General features: G+C 48.4%; 1 protein-coding gene across 7 annotated transcripts in view; it reads right to left on the reverse strand.

Moving 5' to 3' along the window:
• TMEM273 (transmembrane protein 273) overlaps positions 1-22,355 on the reverse strand; it is a 33,872-nt gene extending 11,517 nt beyond the window's left edge. For 6 of the 7 annotated variants that reach the window (XM_030798065.1, XM_030798067.1, XM_030798066.1 and 3 more), the window contains exons 1-3: positions 22,271-22,355; positions 1,626-1,679; positions 562-702 (exon numbers count right to left, since the gene is read on the reverse strand). In XM_030798065.1, the coding sequence (XP_030653925.1) occupies positions 562-702; positions 1,626-1,679; positions 22,271-22,313 (238 nt within the window). In that variant the 5' untranslated portion in view covers positions 22,314-22,355. Of the gene's footprint in view, positions 1-137; positions 703-1,625; positions 1,680-12,160; positions 12,371-22,270 lie in introns of those variants that run through there. The other variant, XR_004026692.1, reaches the window with a different exon arrangement.
• Between the last annotated feature and the right edge of the window lie 2,772 nt (positions 22,356-25,127).

Here is a 25,127-nt window from a genome sequence, read left to right on the forward strand (position 1 = left end):
AGCTCAGTTTCTATCTGAGGGGCTACTCAGTACTGCTTTGAGAAGGACTTTCCCAATGTGTGAAAAAAAAATGCATCTTGACCCACACAGGCAACGTCAACAGAACCTCCCACCATCCACCCACACTTAGGACCAACTTTGATGCCTACTGGGACTGGGTTTATTTGATCTCATCATTTGGATGAGAGAACAGAAATTTCTGTGTGAAGCCAATTTTAGTTCCTCTCCCACTTTTCTCCAGGAAATGTGATTCTCAGGACTGCCAAGAGCAACTGAAAGGAAAAGTACAGAGGGAAAGAGACACAGAAAGACAGAGAGATGGAAAGAGAGACAGAAAAAGGAAGACAAATAGAGAGACAGAGAGAGATAGAGACAGAAGAAAGAGAAACAGAGGCAAAGAGATAGTGAGAGAGACAGAAACACGGAGAGGTCACTGCCTTCCTTTACAGCCTGTTGGGCTCTGCGCTTGTGGGTTCATTCTTGCTGTAGCCAGCATCACAGAGTGGCCCTCGGTGCCTCACTGGGTGGGGCAGAGCCAGGTCCGAGCACCACATCCCTCACCATTGAGGACCCCAGGCGTGCTTTTCAGGTCGCAAGAGTCATCATCAAATAAGTGCCTCCTGATCATGCAGATCTTCAGGGCCAGGAAGCCAAGAGATATGGCGACACCCACAGCAGTCCCGATGAGGGCGTACCTGAAATCTGAAATGCAGGGAGGAATTGAACACCGGGTTTCAGTCACCTGCAGCTCCCTCTACATTCCAGATGAGGTCCAAAGCATGCATGTGGCCCTTAACACGCCACCTCCCACCGGCTGAGGCCAGCCTCACCTTCCACTCTCCCATGAGTCCCTTTGCTCCTAGCCTCTGCCTGCACCCCATCCCCTCCTTCAGAAGCACCATCCCTGGTTCCTTCAGCTGTAGAAGCTGTTCCCACCTTTCAAGGCTCCCTGAAGCTCACCTGGCTACCCCTGCCCCAGATGGTGAGTGGCTCATTTCTCTGGCCACCTGAGCCTCCTAGCCCTTCCTCACTGATCCCTTCATTAATTCATCCACTCATCTATTGGGTGTGTGTTAATTGCCTACTCTGTGGTGAACACTGCAGGAGAATGGATAAGGCCTGTCTGGCCTTTGAGGAGCCTGCAGTCAGCTGGGGAGGACAGGGAAGGAGCTCATGACGGGAGAGGCTGGGTTGGTCTGGAGTCATGGGCTTCCAGAGCCTTCTCAGAGGGTGAGGCTTGCAGACTGAGCCTGGCCAGCAGATGAGGCCCTTAAGGGGCAGAGAGGCTGGAAGCTTGCAGGTGGAGGGAGGCACCAATGAAGGCTGTGAGCCTGGCAAAGCATGCTGTCAGGGCCCATGGCTGTGGGACAGGGCTCTGTGGGTGCTAGAGCCACGCATCTGTGGCCCTGAGGTATCATGTCCCCTGTGTGGACGAGCTTTAATGCAAGGCCTTTCCCCCAAAATAGAGCTGTCAGCCACTCAGGGGGGCCTGGAGGTGACGGTGCCCCTTTTCCTATGCTGACAGCAGGGAACCAATTCCAGCACTGCGGCCCCTGCTTGCGTGTCTTGGGAGCTTCCTTCCTGCCCCTGACCCTGTGCACAGAATAACATGGGCAGCCACCTACCAATTTCAGCCCCAGGGGGCTTGCCTGTTGCCAGCACTTGAGCTCCTCCTACATCTGCAAAGAAAGAAACCCCAGAGCCTGGTTAGAACAGAGCTGGCTGTGGCCCCAGCCACCCAGTCTCAGAGGACTGGGAAAGCCTACCCCAGGTACCCGCCAAGAGCACAGAGGTGGGCTCCCAATTGCCATGGAGTGTCTTGGAGCCTTGCTGAGACATCAGAACTCCCCTCAAAACTCAGATCAGAAACGCGTCTCCACCCGATGCAGTTCAGTCAGCTGTTCAGCACAGTTTCCAAGACCTGAACTCTGACCCAAGCCTGCTCCACAGGCTCCCCTGTGGCTCCCAAGGCCCTCCTTAATCCAGCAGGGCTTTGGTGCTTCTAGTTCCCCACACAGCCAGGGCATCTCCTGCCTCGGGGCCACACCCTCTGCCTGACCCCATCTTCTTCCCTTCCTCCTTTACCTGGTCTTGGTTCCATGCCACTTCCTCCCTGACTCCCCAGACCTGGGTGAGCTGATCCCAGTGTGCTCCGCAGCCGTGGTGCTTGCTGGCCATAACTGACCATGTCAATATGTAACAACATTTACATAGCACTAGTTTGCACCAGGCACCGTCCTAAAAGCTTCTCACATATTAACACATCAATACTTCTTCTGGCTGGTCTCGCCCTGGGCTGCGTGGTATAGTGTCCAGCATTTGATGCAGTGCTTGTCCCACAGGAGGCATTAATAGACATTGGTGAACGGAAGGAAGGAAGGAAGGAAGGAAGGAAGGAAGGAAGGAAGGAAGGGAGGAAGGAAGGAAAGAAGGAAAAAGAGCATGCTGTAAGGGTCCCTCACTCTTCTAGCCAGGCCTTGAAACCTTAAGACAGGAGACATTGCTCACAAACAGCACCCTAAAATAGCGATGCAGAGGTGAGGTCCTTGGAGAGAAATGTGCACATTTATTGGCCACTTACTTTGAGACGGACATTAGGTGCGGTGCTGGCATTAATATATGTAATACTCACAGCAACAACTCTGTGAGATAAGTACTGTTATTATTGCCATTCACAAAATGAGGAACGGGAGGCATCGTGGTCTTGCTAATGTGCCCAAGAGCCAAGATAAGTGGGAAGTGGCAGGTTTGCACTGAGAGTCCAGGAAGGCCTACAGACGCGAACGTGAATCCAGTGAACTAACAGATACAACACCACCAAAACCATCAAGGGGTTTTGGGGCTGCATGGACTTGAGCTGGGGATGGGCAAATGGTGAGATTCAAGCCTGAGTCTCACGTTCAAACTTGCAGGCAAAGGCAGGAGAGTGTGCTACCACTCCTGTTTCTCATAAAGGGAAGCAAGCGACTTCACTGGGAAAGACCAGATGGTATGATGAAGGAAGCATCATAGCAACGACATCCTCCACCCAACCCTGTCTGCTGACCACACTCAGTGATGCCCAGAGTGGCGTGGTAGGTTGGAGCTCTGCAGGGGACAGCTTTGCTCTGTGTGTGTTTGGTGGAGAGAGGGATTGTCCTGCTAAGAGTTCAGAATTTTTTCCAGCAGTCTAACTTTTTAGACTGGTAAAGCTTCCCCAAGCTTTTTCTAAAGCAAAAGTTCTCAGCTTTGCTCTAATCACAGATATTTTTGGAAATTCAATGACTTATCTTCTCTCTTTCCCACAGATCACAAGCCCCGTGTGAGCACATTTGCTCACACACACAGACACCACCGCACGCAATATGACCCTGATTTTGTCTGTTCTCTGAAGCCCCAATCAGCTTCATTCCATTGTCTTCTTGTTTTTTTTTTTAAATTCAATCCTGGTGCTCCAGCTAGGTTGAACATCATTCCGGACATGGGGCAAAGGCTTATATTCAATGGAAGGCTGTGGGTGGGAGCACTTTTCCAGACTGACGCTCCCAACTCAGAGCTGTGTGTGCTACGCCCTCACCCTTTCCTGGGACGGGACCCTTTCCTGACACCTCTGATCTCTCTCTGCCTTTACTGGGCAGAAGGCAGGAGGACAGGGGAGGGCAGGGCCTCAGTGGGTGGGGCCAGACCCCTGAGCCCCAGCCTCACCCCACGCCCTCCCCCTGCCACACTAGCATGTTGCTTGGTTCTCCCTCTGGTCCTCTCTTGGTGGGCATTGCTTTCACCTGCAGCGTTGGCGTGGAAACTTCATGCTAGCCTGAGATGAAATCCAAGAAGACAGGAAGGAAGGACACAGGTTAGAAAGGGCGAGAAAGACAGAGGTACACACAGAGACACTCAAGAGACACACTCAGGCTGTGCTTGAGTCACTCAGACCATCATTGGGAGGGAAGAGAAAGGAAGAGGAGAAAGCCCTAATACCAAAAGGCCCCAGCCCTGGCCTTGGTTTCCCCAGCAGCATCAGGGTCTCCATTCTTGCCAGGCTGTCCTGCGTCCTTCCTCATTGACTTCACCCCCCAAATGTGTTGCCCTGAACCCTCGGCTCCTTCTGCCCCTCTCTGTGGCTGGGACCCCCTGGCTGAGGCTCAGCTCAGCCCCAAAAAGAGGCCAGTCCCTTAGACACCATCCTCTATGTCCCATCCTGTGTCCCCTCCAAGCTGTGAGGCTTCCCCTAATCCCTGGCCCCAAAGAGGCTCTATTTTTGGCGGTCTGACTTTGGGACTGAGTGAATTCCCACTGCCACCCCCACACCACCAACACCTTGAGTCACTTGCAGGGACACCAACGTGGGCGGATAACCCAGCTGTGCACTCAAGCAGCCAAGGGCCCAGCCCTTCCTGTGAGCCAGCCCCACGGCCACTCGGCGGCAGCCTTTCCCCTCCTCAGGGAGGGAAATCCCTCCATGCAGCCCTCCTGTGCTTGGAGCTGTGACTCCACGCACTCATGAGCCCTTGGGTGAGGGTCCCTGCTCAGCACAGCAGCCTGGCCAGTCCTGCCCCTGCATCCTGCTAGGGTCATCAGCTGGGGAGGGCCCCCTGGGTCATAGACCCCCTGCAAGCCTCCAGTACTGACTGATGTCCCCTGGCTCTGCAAAGTAGCTGGAGGATGGCTGGCCCTAGCAGGCCTGCTTGGACATCATAGCCAGAGGTCTCTAGAGTGCCTCGGCTGCATTTAGATCTGTGGGAGACCCCAGGAGGAAGCCCACGAGAACCAGCAGGAGCTGCACTGCATTTTCTCTGTGGGAATTCTCCGAGATCTCATGCAATAAGGAGGAGGGAGCTTGGCACCCACACAGGAGAGTCCTATGGGGCTGAGGTGAGGCTGTGTGAAGCAGGCACCCTTCTAACCTGTAGATGTGCTGAGGCCATAGTAGGCACAGTTCTGGCCAAATCTGGCTTCATCCCATCTGACTGCTACCACCGACTGCACAAGTCTGGCTGACTGCCTCCCTTGAACTGCTCACACTGGGCAGGGTCAGAGAGCTAGAACACAGCCCTTGCTGCTGCCTAGAGCAGAGAGCAGAGGGCAGAGGGCTACCTCCAGAGGGCTTGCTGAGGTGCGGGGGCTTTCCACAGCCTCCACCTGTGTAGCTTCCATGTGTGGTCAGATCAGCCTCTGACCATAGGAGCTTTTCCTAATTTGCACAAGGGCACTCGATAGGCTGTAGATTCTAGAATTTCTGCTTTCTCCCTGATGCCCCATTTGGACCTGGTACTCTGTGCCTCCCTGACAAAATAGTGGGCTCCAGCCCCCTCGTAGCTGCCATTCCCACCTCAGGCCTGCAGCACACAGATTGCTCTGTAAGTGGCTCTCCCAACAGCAAGGAGCCCTCTGCAAGAGTGGATGTCCCTCTGTCTTATGGTCCCCCAGAAACATGGGAGGGCAGACACCCCAGTTCCTGGGGAGGAAGATGGCAGGGCTGATCTACACAAGCTGAGATGAGCTATTTTGGAGGGAGCTGAAGGCACGGCCTAGCTTTGCCCCATCTCACTTGGAATCTGACCTGCTGAGAGCCCATCCCTGGCATCCAGGCCTCTCTGAGCTGTCCACCTGTTGGGTCCACCCTTGATGGGGGACTGGCACTCTTTGCCACCCTTATTTGGGCAGAATCAGGCTGTGGGAATCCCAGTTGTGGGCCAGTAGGCGTGCGTGCACTCAGATGTCGTTCTATAAGTATTTGAACTAAAAATAGGGAGAGGCTGCCCTAAGTGTTTGTCAATGATGCCCGGCCATAGTCATCTTGGGACTTAAATGCTGCAGAATGGCTCCTAACTTTAGAGCTCGTGAATTCCAACATTCTCAGCTAGAGGAAGCGGCTTTGAATGTCTAGAACAGGCTTCCTTATTCTCCTAACAGGGCTCACACATGTAAATAAAGAGCCTACAGGGTGTTCCAGGGGGCCTCTGTGCCTAGGAGAAATCAAAGAGCAACCAGAGACCCAAGTCCCCCATGAAGGAGCTCACAGAGTGAGCAGGGAGACAAGATTTACACTGAAGAAAAGATCAGAGTGTCACAGGCAAAGCTCAGCACCTTCCCCAAGCCTCAGCCTCACAAGCTGGAGGAAGTGGGAACAGGGTGCAGGGTGGACGCTGGTGCATGGCCTGCCTTCCTCTCCTGACTAGCACCTCAGTTTTCCTCTGAGCAACCAGAGGCCCCACAGCCAGACCTCCAGCCAACCCTACTCACTGGGGAAAGGGCTTGTTCCACTTTGAGCCTCTCTGTGGGGATCTGAGACTTCACTATGACCTCATGATAGGTAGGAGGGAAGAATATTTGGAACCAAGAGATCTGAGTCCCCATTCTGCCACCCACTGCTCAGCCAGTGGCCTTGGACCAGACACAACAGGGCTCCCAGCTCAATGGCCCCATTGCACACAGAGCATGGCTGGGCAAGTCCCCAGAAGGAGTGTGTGCACAGAGTGAGGTGCAAGTGGCAGCTGCCTTTCTACAAGCAAGCACACCACCACCTGAGACGGGCATCTGCCAATTTCTAGGGGTGATGGGCAAAGTGGGGAGCCAAGCACACCAGGAGGGACTCCACGTGACTCCCACAGGGCTGGCTCCTGGGGCATGTGTGAACTCTGCCTGACCAATTAGCACATTTCTTCTTCCTGTCAACTGTGATTGGTCAACAGGTGGGGCAGAATATCCAATTCAGACCAGTGACACCCAACTCAGGGCCTCAGGGGAAACTGAGAAGCAGGAATGTCTTCCAGAGCTGACAGCTATGGGGCCAAGGGAGGCCTGAGTTTGCCCATTGCAGGGAGCCTGCAGACTGAAGTTCCTGCTGAAGAAGGTTGAGCCCAGACCAATTCCTAAAGATGCTTTGAAGCCTCTGAATCCAGCTGTGCCCGAAGCACTTCTCCCTGGACTTTTGAGTCCCCTCAGTAAGGAAATAGCTTCTTTTTCTGACTCTTTTTTTTTTTTTTTTTTTTTTTGAGACGGAGTCTCACTCTGTCGCCCAGGCTGGAGTGCAGTGGCGCAATCTCAGCTCACTGCAAGCTCCGCCTCCTGGGTTCACGCCATTCTCCTGCCTCAGCCTCTCCGAGTAGCTGGGACTACAGGCGGCCGCCACTACGCCCGGCTAATTTTTCGTATTTTTTAGTAGAGACGGAGTTTCACCATGGTCTCCATCTCCTGACCTCGTGACCCGCCCACCTCGGCCTTCCAAAGTGCTGGGATTACAAGCGTGAGCCACCGCGCCCGGCCTCTTTTTCTTACTCTTATCTGAGCTCAGTAACTGTCATCTGTAATCAAAGGAGTCCTGATGACTTCGGTAGTGGGTCCTGAGAGGGCATCACTGAAGACTGGGAGATGGGAGCAGAGAAGGCTGGCTGTGAAGGAGGAGCTACGCCACACAGCCCCACACAAGCTGGACTGGGACGTGCGAGCCATGCAAAACGCATGGCTCCTGGCCTCTGCACAGGCTGCTGCTCTCTTTGCTGCAATGCTTTTCCCTCATCCCTGTGGAAAGTGCTTATTTATCCTTCAAAGCCACTCCTCTGAAAGTCCCCTTTGCTCTCGTCAGTCCAGGATAACCCCTTCCATGTGTCACACCTCTCCCCCGCACTGTTGGCCCCAGTCTACAGCTTGCTCTATGGCATGAAGGCCACAAACAACCCAGAGGAAGCTGTTTCTCCCAAGAGCAAGATGATGCATGAGAGCCCTCGGAAGCTGGACTCTTCTCCTGGGGGATGCCGAGAAAGGTGGATGGGAGAAGTCTGAACTGAGTGTTAAACCAGAAATGGCTTGAAGAGATAAGATCTAGTGTAAGTACTGAGTGGTACGGAGCTCAGGATCCAAGTACAGTTCAGCCACAGAGAGACAAGGGGGGCGATAGCATTTCCCCTGTGGCTCTGAGACCATGTACACTGTGGTGGCTCCATCTTCCAGCCCACTGTGAGCCTTGGAGGCCCGGCTGGCACACACTTTTCTGAGCCAAGAGGCTCAGAAAAGAAATCAGATGTGTAGAGTCAAGGGAGACAGCCCAGTTATGCTTCACACAGCAGATTGATCCTGGGCTTCCCTTTTTTCATCGAAAATGGGGATGCAGGACCCTGACATATAAAAGACTTGCCAGAGACAACTCCTGCCTTTCTGCCCATTTATCCTGTGCCACCCTGCAATGTTAGTGGACCCTGGGGTCAGAGTGAAACACAAGTTATGCTTTTTAAATTTAGTTGGCTTGGGTGATATGGGTGCCGGCGGGCCCTGCCCCTGCCTTAGGGCTCACAAATGGGTCTGCTTCTCAGGCACTCCATGGGGCTGTTTGAAAGTGGAAATGAAGCGCACCTACCCCAAGTGCAATAGCACCTGTTCAGCCCTCTCTCAAGCAGAATGCAGGGGCATAGGTGCATGGTCCTTGGCTACACAGTCCTCCTACTTCCAGCATCGCTTGGCTCTTGCCGGAGTCTAGACCCTTCTAGACCATGACTTGCAGAAACCTCAGAGTCCCCATCTCAAACCCTGGAACCACCTGAGATTTCTCTTCCTCAGTCACCCTCCAGTCTTATCAGAGCGTGACTCTAACCTGTTTGTGGTCCTTGCTTTCTGTGCAAGGAACTAGGCTGGGGCAGAACCCAAACCTACCTGGCAAAGCTGTACAAAAGGGACACACAGGAAAAAGGTGTGCAAAACAGTGGTGGGGAGTGGTGTGAGGGGGACTCTGGGAGCTTTTAGACAACTCCTTGATTTCCATGGACCGCCCCCCATCCATGGAAAGACAACACGCGTGGTGTCAGAGCAGACCACTTACTTGGCAACTCCAGCGCAGGACCCCTGGGCCCCTGATGCTAAGGCTTCTGGAAGACAGGCAGTGATTAAGGAATTCCACACATGGCGGTCCCTGCTAATGCGTGAAAGTACAGTGATTAGCCAGCCGGGTGGGCCAAAGCAGGCACCTAACCCAGCCTGGGGGTGTCGCAGAAGCTCCCCTGGAGAGATCATTATTTAAATTAAAAACCAAAGGACCAGTTGGAGCTAATAAAGTCTCGGTGAGGTGGTAGCAGGGACTGGAATGGAACGTGCCCAGACAGGGAATGTGACCAGGCAGAGGACAAGGTACAAGCAAAGGCCAGGCAATTCAAGAAGGTACAGAGGGCTTGAGAGCTAAAGAAGGAAGCTGAGCAGGGTCAGAGCAGCTGGGGATACTGGCATAAGATGTGGCTGGCACTGTGGACAGATAAGGTTTTCAGACAAGCAGAGGTGAGAGTCCTGTGGCCACTCCGCTCCCAGAGGTGGGAGTGCTTGGCCACTCATATCTTGCCTGCTACAATGCCTCTGTGCCTTCTCTCCTCACCGCACGCCACCCTGGACAGGAACTAGAAGCAGGAGGCCACGGAGGGCCATGCAGAGGCCACCTCAGGCTGAGATGCACCAGGGAGCTTGCCTCTAGCTTCCAGAAATAGCATGATAATTAAGAGGGAAACAATAACAGTGGGTGACCAGGAGGTATCAAAACTGGTGCCCACTTTGTTTTTCTTGAGCACTCTGCTAATTAATTCTTAAAGATTCACACAGTGGGATTAAAACACTCAGCTCACAGAAGCCAAACTGATCAATACCTTTTCAGGCTAATGGAGGGGTGGAGGCGGGGAGCTGGCCTGGGCCTGAACCAGGCCTAGGAGCTCCTCCAAGGGGGCAGGGCACCCCCACCTCCGCCGGGTGTCCCAGGTCCATTCTGACCAGGGGTAGTGACACATGTGAGCACTGAGCCACACCTGGGAAGGGGCTGCTGAAGCCTTGAGGAAGACGGGGGTTCTGGAACAAGGAGGAGCCTGAGGCTGTCGTGGTTGGGTGGACAGTGGTATCCAGGGAGGGCCAGATCAGAGGCCCCACAGCCGGACACCCAGCCGACCCTACTCACTGGGGAAAGGACTTGCCCCAACTTTGAGCCTCCCTGTGGGGATCTGAAACCTCACCATGACCCCCATGGTGGGTGGGAGGGAAGGGTATTTGAAACCAAGAGATCTGAGCCCCCATTCTGCCACCCATTACTCAGCCTTGGACCAGACACAACATGGCTCCCAGCTCAGTGGCCCAATTGCACACAGAGCATGGCTGGACAAGTCCCCGGAAGGAGTGTGTGCACAGAGTGAGGTGCAGGCAGCACTCCACAAGCAAGCACGCCACCACCTGAGACGGGTGTCTGCCACTTTCATGGGGCCATGAGTGAAATGGGGAGCCAAGCACACCGGGAGGCGCTCTGGGAAGGTGCTCAGGTCAGAAAAGAGGTGGCGCTCTCCAGCAAGGGCACAGGTCTCTGCTGTTTCGAGAAATGGCCAAACCAAGGCCTCCCATAGCCTGTACAATCCCAGTGAAGAGGGGCCTGGCCACCTGATGTTGGTGCTTCAGACCAGGACAGGCCCATTTGCAGGAGCAACTCTCAGGGCATGCCTTGCAGAGAGAGCAGGGGAGGCTGGAAGCCGTGCAGAATAACTAATTAATGATGGTAAAGTATTGTGGAAGAGGAAAGCATTGCATAACCGCTAAGTGGTGGGGTTATTATTATTCATGCAATATTCATACTGTGCTCTTCAGCCTCTGGGAAGCATTGCTCTGGAGTCCTGAGGGACCTGACCGAGGGGAGTGCACATCCAGGGAGCGGGGCTGTGGGATGACAGCTGTCCTGGACCATGGGAAAGGGGCCATGATGCTGCAGAGGAAACGGCAGCACACAGCCTACACCAGAGCCCCTTAGTAAACCCATCGGCCTCCACTTACCAGGACAGATCATTCGTAAACCCTGCGAGGCACCAGCATCCGTGCTAGGCATCTCCACTCTATTTAGCTTTTTAAGGCAATTCCTGACATTTGCAGAGCCTAGAGCATGCCACATGTCTAAATATTTAAGTTATAGATCAAGCCCCATGCATGGTCCAGCCGAAGTCCCCCTGACCCCAGGGCCCTGCAGTCCACTCTTCAGGGGTCCCTTCCAGAGGGAGAGGTGCAGCCCTGCTGCCTGCCCCCAGGGGAGGCAGGGTCAGATGGGTAGAGCAGAAGGAAGCCAGGCCTGGCCTGGGCCACCTTGAACCACAGACCCTCCAGGACCAAAGGTGGGGCCTGAGCCGTCAGACTCACCAGCAAGTTCCCTTACCCAAGCCCTGGCTTTTCTCCTAGAGTTCTGGGCAATGCTCAGTCCCCAAAGGAAACCACCAGGTGGTGGGAGAAAGTGCAGTTATCTGGGAATCTGGTCTTTTGGAAATTGAAATAAAAGCATTTCCTCCCTCCTTCCCTAGTTCCCAGGTCAGCCACAGGCTATGGTTTCGCCGACTCGGGTCCTCACTTTCAGCTGCACTAAGCCATTGCACTCACACGTCCCTCTCTCTTTGCCTGAGTGCTGGCCCAGTTCCTGAACTCTCAAAACATTTCCTGACAAGACAAAAAAAAAGAAAAAAAGTCTTTGCATTTGCATATATGTGTGTATGTGGTGTCCTAGAGCCAGTGTCAGGACAAGGGCCTCTCTTGGGGACAGTGGCCTCTTTTCATGGAAAAGCCCCAGGAAGTGACATGACCTCTTCAGGCTCCATGCCTGAGCCTGAGTCACTGGCTCCGAGGAAGAGTCTCACAGCAGCATGGAGGGTGAACAGTCATTACAAATTGACCAAAGTATCTTAATGTGTCACATGTGACTCAACAATCAGGGCTCATCTGCAGTTTGGGAGGGTCTCTTTTCTTTAGGACGCTAGGGTTAGCTCAGGGAGCCCTGCCTGGGTCTGCTCAGCCCTCCTTGGCACACAGCCCTGTCCTGGCATTTCCAACACTGTCTGTCGGTGGGGCTAAGCATGGGCTGGCCAGGAGCTGGGATGGACACCAGTTTTCTCAGCCGCACACCTTGACCTCAGGCCACACACTGCTTGCCTCGGGGAAGTGGCTGTGACAGATGGATGTCCTGGGGCCTCAGAAGCCAACGTGACCCTGCTGGCGTGGCCTGGGACAAATCCAGCCAGCCTCCCCTCTCCTGGACTATCCATTTGCCTTCTCCTAGTAAGTCTCCCTGCCTCCAACCCATCTGGGGCACTGCAGCCGGGCACTCTTCCTGTAAGGCTATTTAAAATCCTACAGAATGAGGCCCAATGTCCTCCCAGGGCTCATCAAGCCCTCCTCTTTTGCTGGCCCATGTCACCTCTCATTCTCCCCTCTTGCACCACCCCGTAGTCTGTGCTGCCCTTGCCCAAGGCCTCAGCAGAGGCTGTCTTCTCTTAGGATGCCATGCCACCTGTCCCATTCTTGCAGATTGGCTCCCGAGGCTGACGTTCCACTTCGGGCAATAATTGACTCAAACAAGTGCTAATTACTGAGCAGGTTCTAGAGCGATGGCCCAGCAAGACCAGATCTCTCCCCTGACGGTGGTGATAGTACAGAGGGGAGTGGGAGTATCTCTATGGCCCTGGAGGGGAACAGCATCATCCCATGCAAAACAGATGACATGTGAGGAGGCTGGACAGTAACCTGATGGATGTTCCCTGAGACCAGGGAGCAGGAACAACAGAGGATGGCTCGTGACAGGGCTAGGAGGCCATGACACAGTAAACACTTTAGTATGTGCTGGCAGTAATGGGAAGCTGCTGAAGGATTTCACCTAGGCAGAGATGTAAGCAATTAGCATTCAATAAGACTCCTCCTCTAGGAAGCTTTCCTGGATACTCTAGTTTGGTTCAAGAGCTTCTCCTTCTTCTTCTGTGAGTCCTTCATCTCAGTATTTAACACACTGCATTGCAACTGTCCCCTGTAGACAGTCAGCTCCTCAGGTTGGAGCCTGACTTACTTATCTTCATGTGCCAGTAGACCTTGGTGAAAATCAATATTTGCTTAATCAAAGAGAAAGTTCTGGGTGTCCGTGTGTCCCAGTCCTCTGAGACAGCCTGTGGGTCCAGCTCCAGGTCCTTCACCTCTTGCCCTGAAGAGTGACTTCTTGATAACATGGCCAGAGAGTTTGCAAAGGTGTGAACAGGACTTGGCTGCAGCTGGGGTTCAGGCAGGAGTTCCCCAACTGACCATCTGCTTCACTCAGACAAGCAGGGGAGAGTGAACCCAGTCCATCTCACTAAGAACCATTATCCAGTTATTTCATGGAATCAAATTTAATAACGGGAGCAGTTCAAGCAATTATGGTGGATAAATGAGGGTCTAGGTGTGACAACAATGCTTATAGTGACTTTAAAGAGGAAGTGGAGATGGTTTAATTTGGGAGCTAGTGAAAAGGTCTGCTGAGTGTGTGTTGGCCTGCGGGGCTCGGCTTTACAGCCGCCCAGCTGTGGCTCTCATCAGGGATTGAGGATCAGAGACTCCCCAGCAGGCATTCTGCCTATATCCCCACTCCTTCTTTCACCCCATGGGGAAGACCCCCTTCAGGGGCCTCTAGAATCAGGACTGTGTGTCTGAGGGAGGTTTGCCAGCCCAGGGCCCCTCCGCAAAGAGCGTTACTCCAAATCACCCATCCTCCAGAACTCTTTTCAAACTTACTTTTCTGGAAAGATGAAATAGGTTTACTTTTCCCTATTCCTCTCACTAAGCATAGCTAAAACCCCTAAATATTATATTTAAAAACATATATAAAAAGACAGCCAAAAATGGAGAGAAGAAGGCAGACTGGCTAGGGACCTTCAGAACCCAGGAATAACAGGGCAGTGAATTTCTGGGTTTTCTTTTTGCCTCAGATGTCCCAGATGGGAACCGGAGAAGCTGGCAACCCTGTAATGCCAATGGGCACAGACGCAGAAGCCCCAAGAAAAGCCAGCTCCCACGAGCCAAAGACTGGGAAAGGTGCAGCCTAGGAAGACAAGACTTTTAGGTGATAACCACTCCACAATGGTCAAACAGCACAGAAAAAACTGTGCCCTCACCCCAAGCCACAGCCTCATCAACAGAGGCCGAGTGGAGACCTGGGCTTCCACTCTCACTGGTCAGTTATAAGGAGCCCCCACTTCCCAATGAGGGTGGTGACAGAGGGTCACACGGGGAAGAGAGGGCTTCATGCCCAATGAATGAAAAAGTCCCCGCCCCCAGGGGTGTCAGTGGAGACCCTGTGGGATCCTGCTCTTCCACCTGCTCCTGGCAGTGACAAGGTGCCTCTCACCCTTCCTGCTAGGAAAGAGTCAGGACGTCCTCCACTGCCCAGCCGCCACGAGGCTACCCCCATCCCACAGTGTCAACAAGGGACACATGAAGAGCAGTGATGAGCCTGGGCACTCCCAGCAGGGTGCTATCTGCGAGGGCCAAAGGGGAAGCCCACACAAGCCCGAGGCTGACGTTCCACTTCGGGCAATAATTGACTCAAACAAGTGCTAATTACTGAGCAGGTTCTAGAGCAATGGCCTAGAACCTAGCCTGCAACCTACCCCACAGTAACACAGAGCCCTTCTCCCACCAGGTGTCAGTGGCGGCCAGAGAGGATGTCAAGCTCCACCCCTCTAGCAATTATGAGAAAATGCCCCTTTTCTCTCCACAGAATGATATCTGAGGAGGCCTGTTAAAATTGAAGATTTCAATAAGATTCAGAGTTTCATAACATCAAATCCAAAATGTTCAGGTTTCAGTGGAAAATTATTTGTCATAGCAAGAACCAGGAAAATCTCTATTTGAATGAAAAAAAAATCAACAGATGCCATCACCTAGATGACACAGAGTTAGAGTCATCTGACAGAGATGTCAAAGTAGCCATAAAACTGCTTCCATGAACAATTGTGAAAACTTTCTCAACTTCACAAAGAATATATGCAAAAGCACCTACAGCTAAAATCAAACTTCATGGTGAGAAACAAAATACTCTTCCACTAAGATCAGGAACAAAGCAAGAATATCTGCCGTCACCACACCTGTTCAACCTAGTACTAATGTTCTTGTCAGCCTAGTAAGACAAGGAGAGGAAATAAAGGCATACTATTCAGGAAGGAAAAAATAAGACTAACCCTATTTGCAGAGAACATGACAGTCAACATAGAAAATCTCAAGAGATCTGAAAAATAACTCTCTTTAGAGTATGTGGTAGTGGAATACAATAAGATTAACATAATGCAAATCAATGATGTCTCCATATGCTCACAATTATACACAGAAAGAAATACTTTCAATACAACACAACTTACGATCACTCAAAAATTATGCATGTGTAAGTCTAATAGCACAACACTGAAGAAAAAAATCCAGAAGGATCTTAATAAATGGAGACATGTACCGAGTTCATGGAAAAATACAACATGATAAAGATGTCAAATCTCCCCAGATTGATCTATAGGTTTAATGTAATTCCCATCAAAAGCCCAGCAGGACTGTTTTTGCAGATGTACAAAAGATTATTTTAAAATTTACATGGAAAGATAAAGGAAAGAGAATTGCGAAAAATCTTTTTTGAAAAGGAAGAATAAAGTAGAAGGAATCACTCTACTCCCTTGAGACTTAATATATTTACAAAAATCAAGACTGTGTGGGATTGGCAGAAGGACAGACATATCAGTGGAAAAGAAAAGAGAACCCCAAGTTAGCCCCACCCAAGTATGACCAACTGATTTTTGACAAAGGGGCAAAATATGTTCAATAGAGGAAGGATCATTTTTTCAACCAACAGCGCTGGACCAATTAGATATCCATAGGTTAAAAAATTACCTTGATTAAATTCACACTTTATACAAAAAAAAGTTCAAAATGGATCCTAGATTGCAATATAAAACATAAAACTATGTAAATTTTAGGGGGAAATCTTGAGATCTTAAGGTTTGGTGCAAACTTCTTAGACATGCTATCAAAAGCACAATCCACGAAAAAAAGATTAAAAAGTTAGGCAATTAAAATTAAACATTTTGTTCTGTAAAAGACCCTGTTATGAGAATGAAAAGACAAACTATAGACTAAGAAAATATTTGCAGGCCACATATTTGACAAAGGACTCATATCTAGAGTATATAAAGAACTCTTAAAATTCAACAGTAAAAGAAAAAAGCAAGCAATTCATTTAGAAAAAATGGGCAGACGTCATTAGGGGAATTCTTGCCCTATCAGGAAATATCTTTTGCCTACCTGAGGTTTCAGCCTCTTCCTTGACCTTCTGCTGACTTGCAAGAGATCCTGGTGTATTCGTTTTTTGTTACATTTGTAGAGATTTGTTATGCAGCAAAATAAAACGAATATACCAAGGATTCTTCCTCACTAAAATTCACACACCACGTTATTCTGAACCATTGTCTTGGCAGGAAATTGGAACAGGGGAAAAGCTGTCAGGAAAAAATTTTTACAAAGATCTCAGGGACTCAGACCCAAGGAATAAAGTGATGACTTTGACTTGTAAGATAAAAACGAATTTAATTCTCTTTACCCGGGCCTCTGCCATCTTTTCATTATAAATTAAGGGAGAAAAAAAAAGACTCTGGTCTCTTCAATAACTCTGGCTCCTTCAGTGAAGAATGTTTTAGGCCCTGGAATGTAATTAAAGTGATATTGTATTTCTCTTATTATCATGATTATAATAATACATAGATTTCAGCGGATGCTTGCCAACAGAATTAAAACTGAGATAGATGGCTGACATTTTGGATGGAATTAGAGTCCACAGGAATATTTTATATGACAGCTTTTTTAAAAGGAAGATGCAGACCTCTAATAAAATGCCTAGAAATTTCACCAGATATTTTCAATAGCTAGTCTTAGATCAATATTTTAGCAAAATTTAAAAATATTAATTGGTTGATATTTAAGTAGCAATTTATTTAGAATTTTGACAACCATAATCCAAAACCTAGTTTTAAGGTTTTTTTTATCAGTATGGCAAAAATACATCAGCCTTCCTCAGGCATCCCGTACCTCTAAGTGTGGACACCTGAGAAGGACAGTGTTGGCCATGCAGTCTTCTGGAAGGGAATGAATATCCTGAATCAAATCACCAGGGGCTATCAGGCAAACCCCAAGATAAGGAATGTTCTGTGGGGAAAATGTGGGGTTTGAAAGCTGTGTGCTTCAAAAATATCTTTATCATGAAAGACAAACAAAAGCTCAGGGGCCGTACCAGATTAAGGAAGGCTAATGTGACACAGTCGGTCACCCCTGCCATACCTGTCCTAGATTGGGTTCTGGCCTAGAGGCAAAACCAAGGCTATAGGGGACATTATTGGATCCATTGAAAATATTAGAATATGATAAATAGATTATATAAAAGTATTTTTTCAACGTTAAATTTCCTAAAGTTGATGATTGTACTGTGGTACATATATTCTTAAGAAATAAACATTGATGTATTTAAGGGTTAAAAGAAACCCCATGGTATACAAAATTTACCTCAATTGTTTCAGGAAACAAATTGTGTGTGTCTGTGTGTGTGTGTGTGTGTGTGTGTGTGTGTGTGTGTAGAGAGAGAGACAGAAAGAGGCAATATATTATCAAGCAAATAAGATAAATTATTTAAAATAGGCAGTCATATGAGTGTTCTTTGTACTATTTTATTCTTATACTTTTCTTGAAAGTTTGAATTATTTTGAAATAAAAAATTTTTTTTAAAAGTTAAAAATCACTTCAGTTTTTTCAATGTCCTTTCTATTCTTGACTAAGAAGCAGTTTGGCATTCGAGCTAAAAATTCAGCTTTGGGGCATCAAAATGCCTCAGTTTGAATCCCAACTGGGCCACTTACCTGCTACTTTAATCTCTCTGTGCCTCAGTTTCCTTGTCTGGAAAAACGGGCATGACTACAATAAAAGTATCTGCCTTGGGGCTGAGAAATGAACAGGGTCCACGTGGGAGTGCTGAGAGCAGCCCTGGCCCGTGGTCGGCTCTCAGGAAGTGAAATTTTATCACACTTTCAAGGAAGGAGTGTTACATGTAAGAGGAAGTGAATTAAGGACCAAAATGATTCTAGCAACAACAGTGACAAGCAGTAGATATTTCACCTGCAAGCTATCAAGATTAGTCAGCTATAGCAAATAAAACATTGTGGCATGATTCAAAGAGAGACAGATGCAAAAAGTGGCACAGAAGATGAAGCCCATTACTGGTTCAGACATATTAAATGGGTACAGAATAGACATAGAATATATTTGCAATATAGAATCATTGCAAAGCAAAGAAAGGAAAGATTATTACACAGGTGATATTGCAACAACTGATGTCCCATACAGAAAACATTAAAATTAGATCCTTTCTTTAGGCCATAAATAAAAATAAATTCCAAATAAATTAAAGACCTAATCATAAAAAATGAAACCACTTTAAAGTAAAAATAACTTTTTTAAATGTTTCTTAACACAGAAAAACCAAGCACACAAAAAGGAAAAGACCAATAAATGTGATTACATCACATTGAAAGACTTCTCACGACAAAGGATGCCACAAAGATAAAAGATAAGCAATATACTGAGAGAAGATATTTGCAACACATGAAACATACAAATAATTAATATCCAGAATACTACATAAAAGACCAATAATCAAATACAACTTGGGAGAAAGGTATATAAAATCAGAAATCTACAGAAAAGGAGAATGGGCTGTCTGATAAGGTAGAGAAAGTAGTTATTCTTAGTAGTAATTAGGAACACACAAACTAAAATAAAAACTTTGAGATAAAATTTTATACCTCTCTAATTGTCAAGAATTGAGAAGTTGGGCAGTATCAAGTATTACTGAGTATGTAAGGAACAGATGTGGCCACAATCCCCTGGTGGAGAGCAATTTGGCAATATCCAATAAAAGGAGAATTGACACGACATTTCCCCTGCCAGGGGTGTCTGCTAGAAAAACAGCTGCAGGTGGGTTCCAGGAGGTGGGGCGAGAGGGCTCATCAAAGCATCAGCCATCAGGCTGCAAGTTAGAGACAACCTAAATTCTGACAGTGTGGGAATGGATAAACAATCAGATAAATGACAGTGTTTCTGCGGAAACTTGCAGAGTAGTTGGGATGAATGCATTTGACCCATATTATCAGAATGGGTGGATAATGCAACTTGTTAACTATGCTGTGGTGGATTCCTGCAGTTTTTAACAGCTGCAAAGTAACCCAGGAAGGAAGCACAGCCAACCCTGGGGTGCCTCTCCCTCTGGGGAGGGAGGAAAACAAGAGGAGGAAGAGAGCCAAACTCCACCTCTTACATTCTGTTTCTCTGATGGATACATTGATTTAGCTACCTACCTTTAAATATATATCTAAAAAAAAATTTAACATTTGGTAATGCAGAGTGTTGGCTCCATAAATGTCTGTTCCATTAATCTCAGTGTTTGAAAAATATTTAGATAATATTCAAATATTGTTTCTTTAAAAACTTTCTACCTACTCTGTGTGTGGGAAAGACTGGCCTGGTTTCTCATCCCAGGGTCCCCCAGTCATACTTGGGATCCTGGATGTCACAGAGGGACTGGACAGAGAGTGCCCCCATGCCCCCCAAGTCCCCTGAGGTACAGTTCTCATACACCCTGGGTGACTGGCCTGGTCACCCACCCTCACAGACCCCCATCTGCCAGTAGATTGCACTAAATAGTGCTCTAGGCCCATTTCTCCAGTCAATAAAGGGGAAGCCCAGCGTTTCCTTCATTTGCTTTCAACAGGCTGTCATGTTCGCTTTTTGTTCACAAACATTTGCTTACTGGAATTAACAACATATACAATCATTATGAAAAATGCCAATACAGCGAAACTAAGATGCTGTGTAATTCTTTTTCCTAAGAAGAGTAAAGGATAGCCAGGCGCGGTGGCTCACGCCTGTAATCCCAGCACTTTTGGAGGCCGAGGTGGGTGGAACACCTGAGGTCAGGAGTTCAAGACCAGCCTGGCCAACATGGAGAAACCCCATCTCTACTAAAAATATGAAATTAGCCAGGTGTGGGGGCACATGCCTGTAATCCCAGCTACTCGGGAGGCTGAGGCAGGAGAATCGCTTGAACCCGGGAGGTGGAGGTTGCAGTGAGCCGAGATCGCGCCATTGCACTCCAGCCTGGGCAACAAGAGCGAAATTCCATCTCGAGGAGGAGGAGGAGGAGGAGGAGGAGGAGGAGGAAGAAGAAAGAAGAAAGAAGAAGAAGAAAGAAGAAGAAGAAGAAGAAGAAGAAGAAGAAGAAGAAGAAGAAGAAGAAGAAGAAGAAGAAGAAGAAGAAGAAGAAGAAGAAAGAAGAAGAAGAAGAAGAAGAAGAAGAAGAAGACTAAACACATGCAAAATATTACTACGGAACTCTAACCTGTAACTATCACTTCATCACTTCTGTTTCATCGTGTCAGCTCATAGAAGGGCATGTCTTTCAACTAAATATATTGGATATTGTCGGAAATACTAAAGCATAATTAACTTAGTCAAATTCACTTGTTTCTGGTTTCAGCAGTGTTGAATAATACTCTGTGAAATATTTTGGGAGGCTTTTACCCTATTATTTCATCAGGTTATATTCCTGGAGGTGGAATTTCTGGGTGAAGGGTTATGAACATCTTACATTTTGCTTACATTGACACCCAGATTTTGCCAAATTGCCCTCTGAAGAGTGAATAAATGAGTCCCGTCATATCCAATAGTGAGTGCTCACCACGTATCACATCCCATGCTAAGTGCTTTAAATGTGGTAACAGATTTCATTTTCCCAATAGTCCTATGAGGTGTCCCCAACTCACAGATGAGAAAACTGAGCACAGAGAGGATTAATTCTTTGTCCAAGTTTTCCAGGCTGGTAAACAACAGAACAGGGATGAACATTTAGGGAGTCTCGTACTGGCTACCCGCTCCTAACCACTGTGTACCTCTACCAATAGTATATGAAAGCACAAACGAGTTGTGATGCCTTGGCCTAGTGATTAAAACCTCATCTATAACATGCAGGTAATTGTGGCACCTATTGCACAGAGTCGCTGTGGGGACCAAATGAGCTCATGTAACATCTTCAGCAGAGCACCCAGCACATCGACACACTAAAAAATGCGAGGTGTTGTTAGTTCTTTTATTATTTGTGAGACTGGACATTTTAAAGTTTTATTGTCTGTAATTCTTCAATGAATTGCCTGTTTATATAATTTGCACATTTTTCATTGGATTTCTTAAATTTAACTTCCTTTTTTTGTACCAGGACAGACTAGTTTGTTTATCTAGATAAGTCAAAAGCAGAAATAAGGGTTACAACTTCTCTTACCTTCCACCACATCTCTGGGCAGGCACACTGCATCTAACCACCGTGCACACCCTTAATTGCTGCTTGCTGGTGCCTGCCATCCCTTCACAGTCACCGCCAAGGGCCCGTTTCCATGTGTAAACTGGTGGATGATGTGGCTGGCTATCTGTCTGACATGCCAACTCCCCAGGCCAAAGTCTTTGCTATCCCCTGCTTAGTGCAGACTTTAGATGGAAACCTGCCCACAGCACTAACTTTGCCTGCATTCAGGGTACAACCTATTGGTCTGGAGACACAAGATTTAATCTGGAGACAGACTGCTTGCCATTGAGTCTTGGCCCAGTGCAAGTTCTGGGAAGGAACATCTTTGTATATATGAGGGACATATGCTGCCTTTTTAGGAAACAACAGTTGATATCAGAGGGGACTTTGTAAAGCCACGTGTCTCTCTCCATCTCTGTCTCCATCTATGCATATTTTTAACCATCTCTCTATGTCTCTGTCTCTCTCTCTCTCTCTCTGAGTTTCTTCCTCTCTGTCTACTTCTCTGATTTTATATTTCTCTCTCTCCATTTGGCCCTACTTTGTTTTAGTCTTTGCCTCTCTCCTTTCTTCCTTCTTTCAATGAATACATTAAAGATAATTTTTAAAAACAAAGATACCTCTGAGTAGCAAACGGTCTGCTTCACTGCATGAGAATTCTGATTCAACATTAACTGTACAGCAGCATCTACATGCCTACATGTTCTCATTCTATGCCAGCATTTTGATTTGACTTAATTAAATTTAACTTAACTCTCTCGAAATCCCAAAAAGTAAACATGATTATCTCCCATCTCATTGGTTCAGAAAGTTAGGGAGTTTCAGAAGCTTATTCTAGTTTATCAGCAATGGAGCCACAGTTTACACCCAGATATTTCTAGATCCCAAGCCCGAAGTTCCTTCTGCCATGACCCTTCCTATTCTCCTTTAGCCTAGAAGCATTTGTAAGTTGCAGCTAGAATGAGACAAACAAGATCATTGCTCACTACCAGATCAAAGTGAGAAATATCATCTGTGTAAAGGGACAGAGTTATGTTTTAGGGATCAAGCCCCAGTGGGCTAAGGCTCCCCCAGTTTCCTGCCCACTGAGGCTCCCCCAGGCCAGAGATCCCTGCAGTCCCCACTTACCCAGGAGGAAGAGGATCCTCAGCATGCTGACCCCCGAGTTCATGCTTGCACTCTGATCCTGGCTCCTGGCTCCTGGCAGCGCAGGCACAATAAGCCATGTGACCCAAGGCTCTGGGGATAGGACAAGCCCCACGTGACTGACGGGGAAGGAAACCACAGTCACAGCCAGGAGGCTGTTCAGTTCCTCTCAGCCTCTCTGAATACAGGGCTGAAGGAAGCCCCTATCATCCTGGACTCCACCAGAAGCTGGCTGTGATTAGGCCCATTGTACATGCTGGGGCATTATACCCAGTGTTCTCTCCTATAATCCTCCCCACAGAGTGTGGGAACAAAGCATGGTAAGGTGCAGTTTCTTGCCTAACGACCCATGCTAGTAAGTCTCAGAGAGGAATGTGGGCAAAGCCAGTCTGCCCTGCAGTCCAGCCCTTGCAGTAGCCTCTGCCTTGGAGCAGGAACAGGAAATGCCCCTCCAGCCAATAGTCCAGCTCGGTCACTGTTTTTGTGCCATGGGAGCCTCTGAGTCTAGGAATGCCTATCACTCTCTTCTCAGAATAAGATTCTTAAATCCCCAAACTAAAATAGATAAGGATTATAGTAAAAATCAGTAGTATTAACACAAAGTTATCAAAATATTTTGTTAAACTTGCGATGTAGAAATACACATGCTTCTTTATCCACACAGTAAATAGCAAGATCTGGCAGCAGATGAAACAGCTACCACCATCTCGACATGGTGATAAATGGAATCGATATTGAGAGACACCTATAACAGCTGGAATGTGGATGGAAAGACCTGTGATTCCTACCAGGAATAAAGTTATTGGGTGGTAATGTTTCTGTGGTTCGTTTGCCACACTACTATTAGAAGAAGATGCTAAGCGTTCCTTAGAGGTTAGAGAACAGAGATGTAATTTTTTTCCCATCCAAGTTTACAGGCTCCATGTCCAGGTCCTTAGCCTGGAGGAACTTTGGTAGTCACACAGGCTCAGCCAGCAGACTGAAGGCCACATACTCCTGTACTCCTTTATACCTGCACGTTGTCACAATGCTTAGCTGTTCAGCCACCAACCCAAATGTGCAGGAAATGTCACTTTTTAAAATATAAATCAACTTAATGACAAGTCTTGAGTCCCCCACCCAACTGAGCTGGCAGAAATTGAGCTCTTTTCATTCTTGGGCTCCCTCAGTCAAATCCCTAACGGTAGCAGCCAACGCCGTGAGCACTTGCTACTGTGCCCAATGCCATCTTAGCATGCAACCTGTCCAAGTCCATGCAGCAGTAAATGTGAGAGCTGGACTCGAAACCCAGGCCTTCGGCTGGCAGCCTACACCCCTCAGGCTTCATGTGCCCTCTGTGCACAGGCATCTTCCCCTGCCAAGGTCAAGCCAGAGGCAGTCCGATTGCCCTGGTGCCACGGATGCCCCTTGGGTCCTTCTGCATATCTGCTGTGGCTCCTTCTGAGTTTCACATAAATAATGGACATGAGTGGAGAAGGCTGTTCATGAGAAGCAATTAGCTTCATCTGGGTGCCTTCAAGTTCCATCTGTCCACACTTTATTTATTTGATGAAATTTAGATCAGTCTCCACCTGCACCAAGAAACATACTCTCTTATTTCTCCTGGAATATGTGGAGTTTTCTTAATTTTGTCCCAGTTCATGGGAACATGTATAAGAAAAATATTTCACTTTCCTCTAAGTGTATTGAAAGAAAATGCCAGTGCAGACCTAACAATCTGTAGACAGTGGCTGGGGACGGTGGAGCTACATTCAGGCCAGGCCCAGGGCTTCCAGCCACACCAGGCAGTTCCGTTTTTATGTGAAATCAATGTTTCAAATGTCGGCAACTGATTTCAAAATACTTTTGCATGGGGTGAGTCAACCTAAACACCAGCATGAATTTCTGCTCCCAAACACCTCTCCAAACATCCTTGGGAGCTTGACCTGTCCTACATACTCTCAGGAGGGGAAGCAGCTGCAGCTACTTCTGCTTTCACTCTGCCATAGCCTCCGAGTCTGGAAAATGCAGTCTGCTCCCTGCTTAGACAGGCAGAGGCTCAAAACGCCCCGTAAACTAGAATCTCATGAGATGCCCTGGCACCCAGCCATGGCACCTTGGCAAGATGGTTGTGTGTCTTCTTGGTGTGGCACGATGCACCCAGAGGAGCAGATGCCCCACCACGTACCCCTGTAATGAACGCCCAGTTCTGACTGTGAGGCTGCTCCTGTCACTAGTGTAGGATGGCTCACACTGGCCCAGGAGCTTGTGAGGGCAGGGCCCAGGGCACCTGGCCTAGCACCTGACACAGCGCAGGCTCCCAGCGGTGTTTGTTGAATGAAGAATTCAATTCACCCCATTTATTTGGGAGGCTGAGGCAGGAGAATCGCCTGAACCCGGGAGGCAGAGCTTGCAGTGAGCCGAGATTGTGCCACTACACTCCAGCCTGGGCGACAAGAGTGAAACTCTGTCTCAAAAAAAAAAAAAAGAAGTCATTTCACTTTCTTATCTCATGCTCAGCCGGCCCAGCCTCCAGCCCACCTGGCAGGAATATTTTCCAGGTCATCTAGGTGAGGAAGGTCACTGCACTACCAATCAGAAAAGAATGAGCCCCACTCCGGCAGCTCTGACATCCTGCCCCTCACTCGGGTGCGGGGCCTCCTCCAAGGCCACCAAGCCTGGGACTCTTCTGTCCTTAACACTGCACCCTCAGGACCAGCCAGGGAGCTCGCAGGATTCATGCCTCATGTGAATGCCTTTAGTGCAAGTCACAAAAAACTGCCAAACTCCATCATTATGCATCAAGTTTTTAAAAATTTAAAGATAGGGACGATTCAGCACACAGATTTGTTTATTGGCC

Source organism: Nomascus leucogenys, chromosome 18 (assembly GCF_006542625.1).
Source record: "Nomascus leucogenys isolate Asia chromosome 18, Asia_NLE_v1, whole genome shotgun sequence".
In the NCBI taxonomy this organism is placed as follows: Eukaryota; Metazoa; Chordata; class Mammalia; order Primates; family Hylobatidae; genus Nomascus; species Nomascus leucogenys.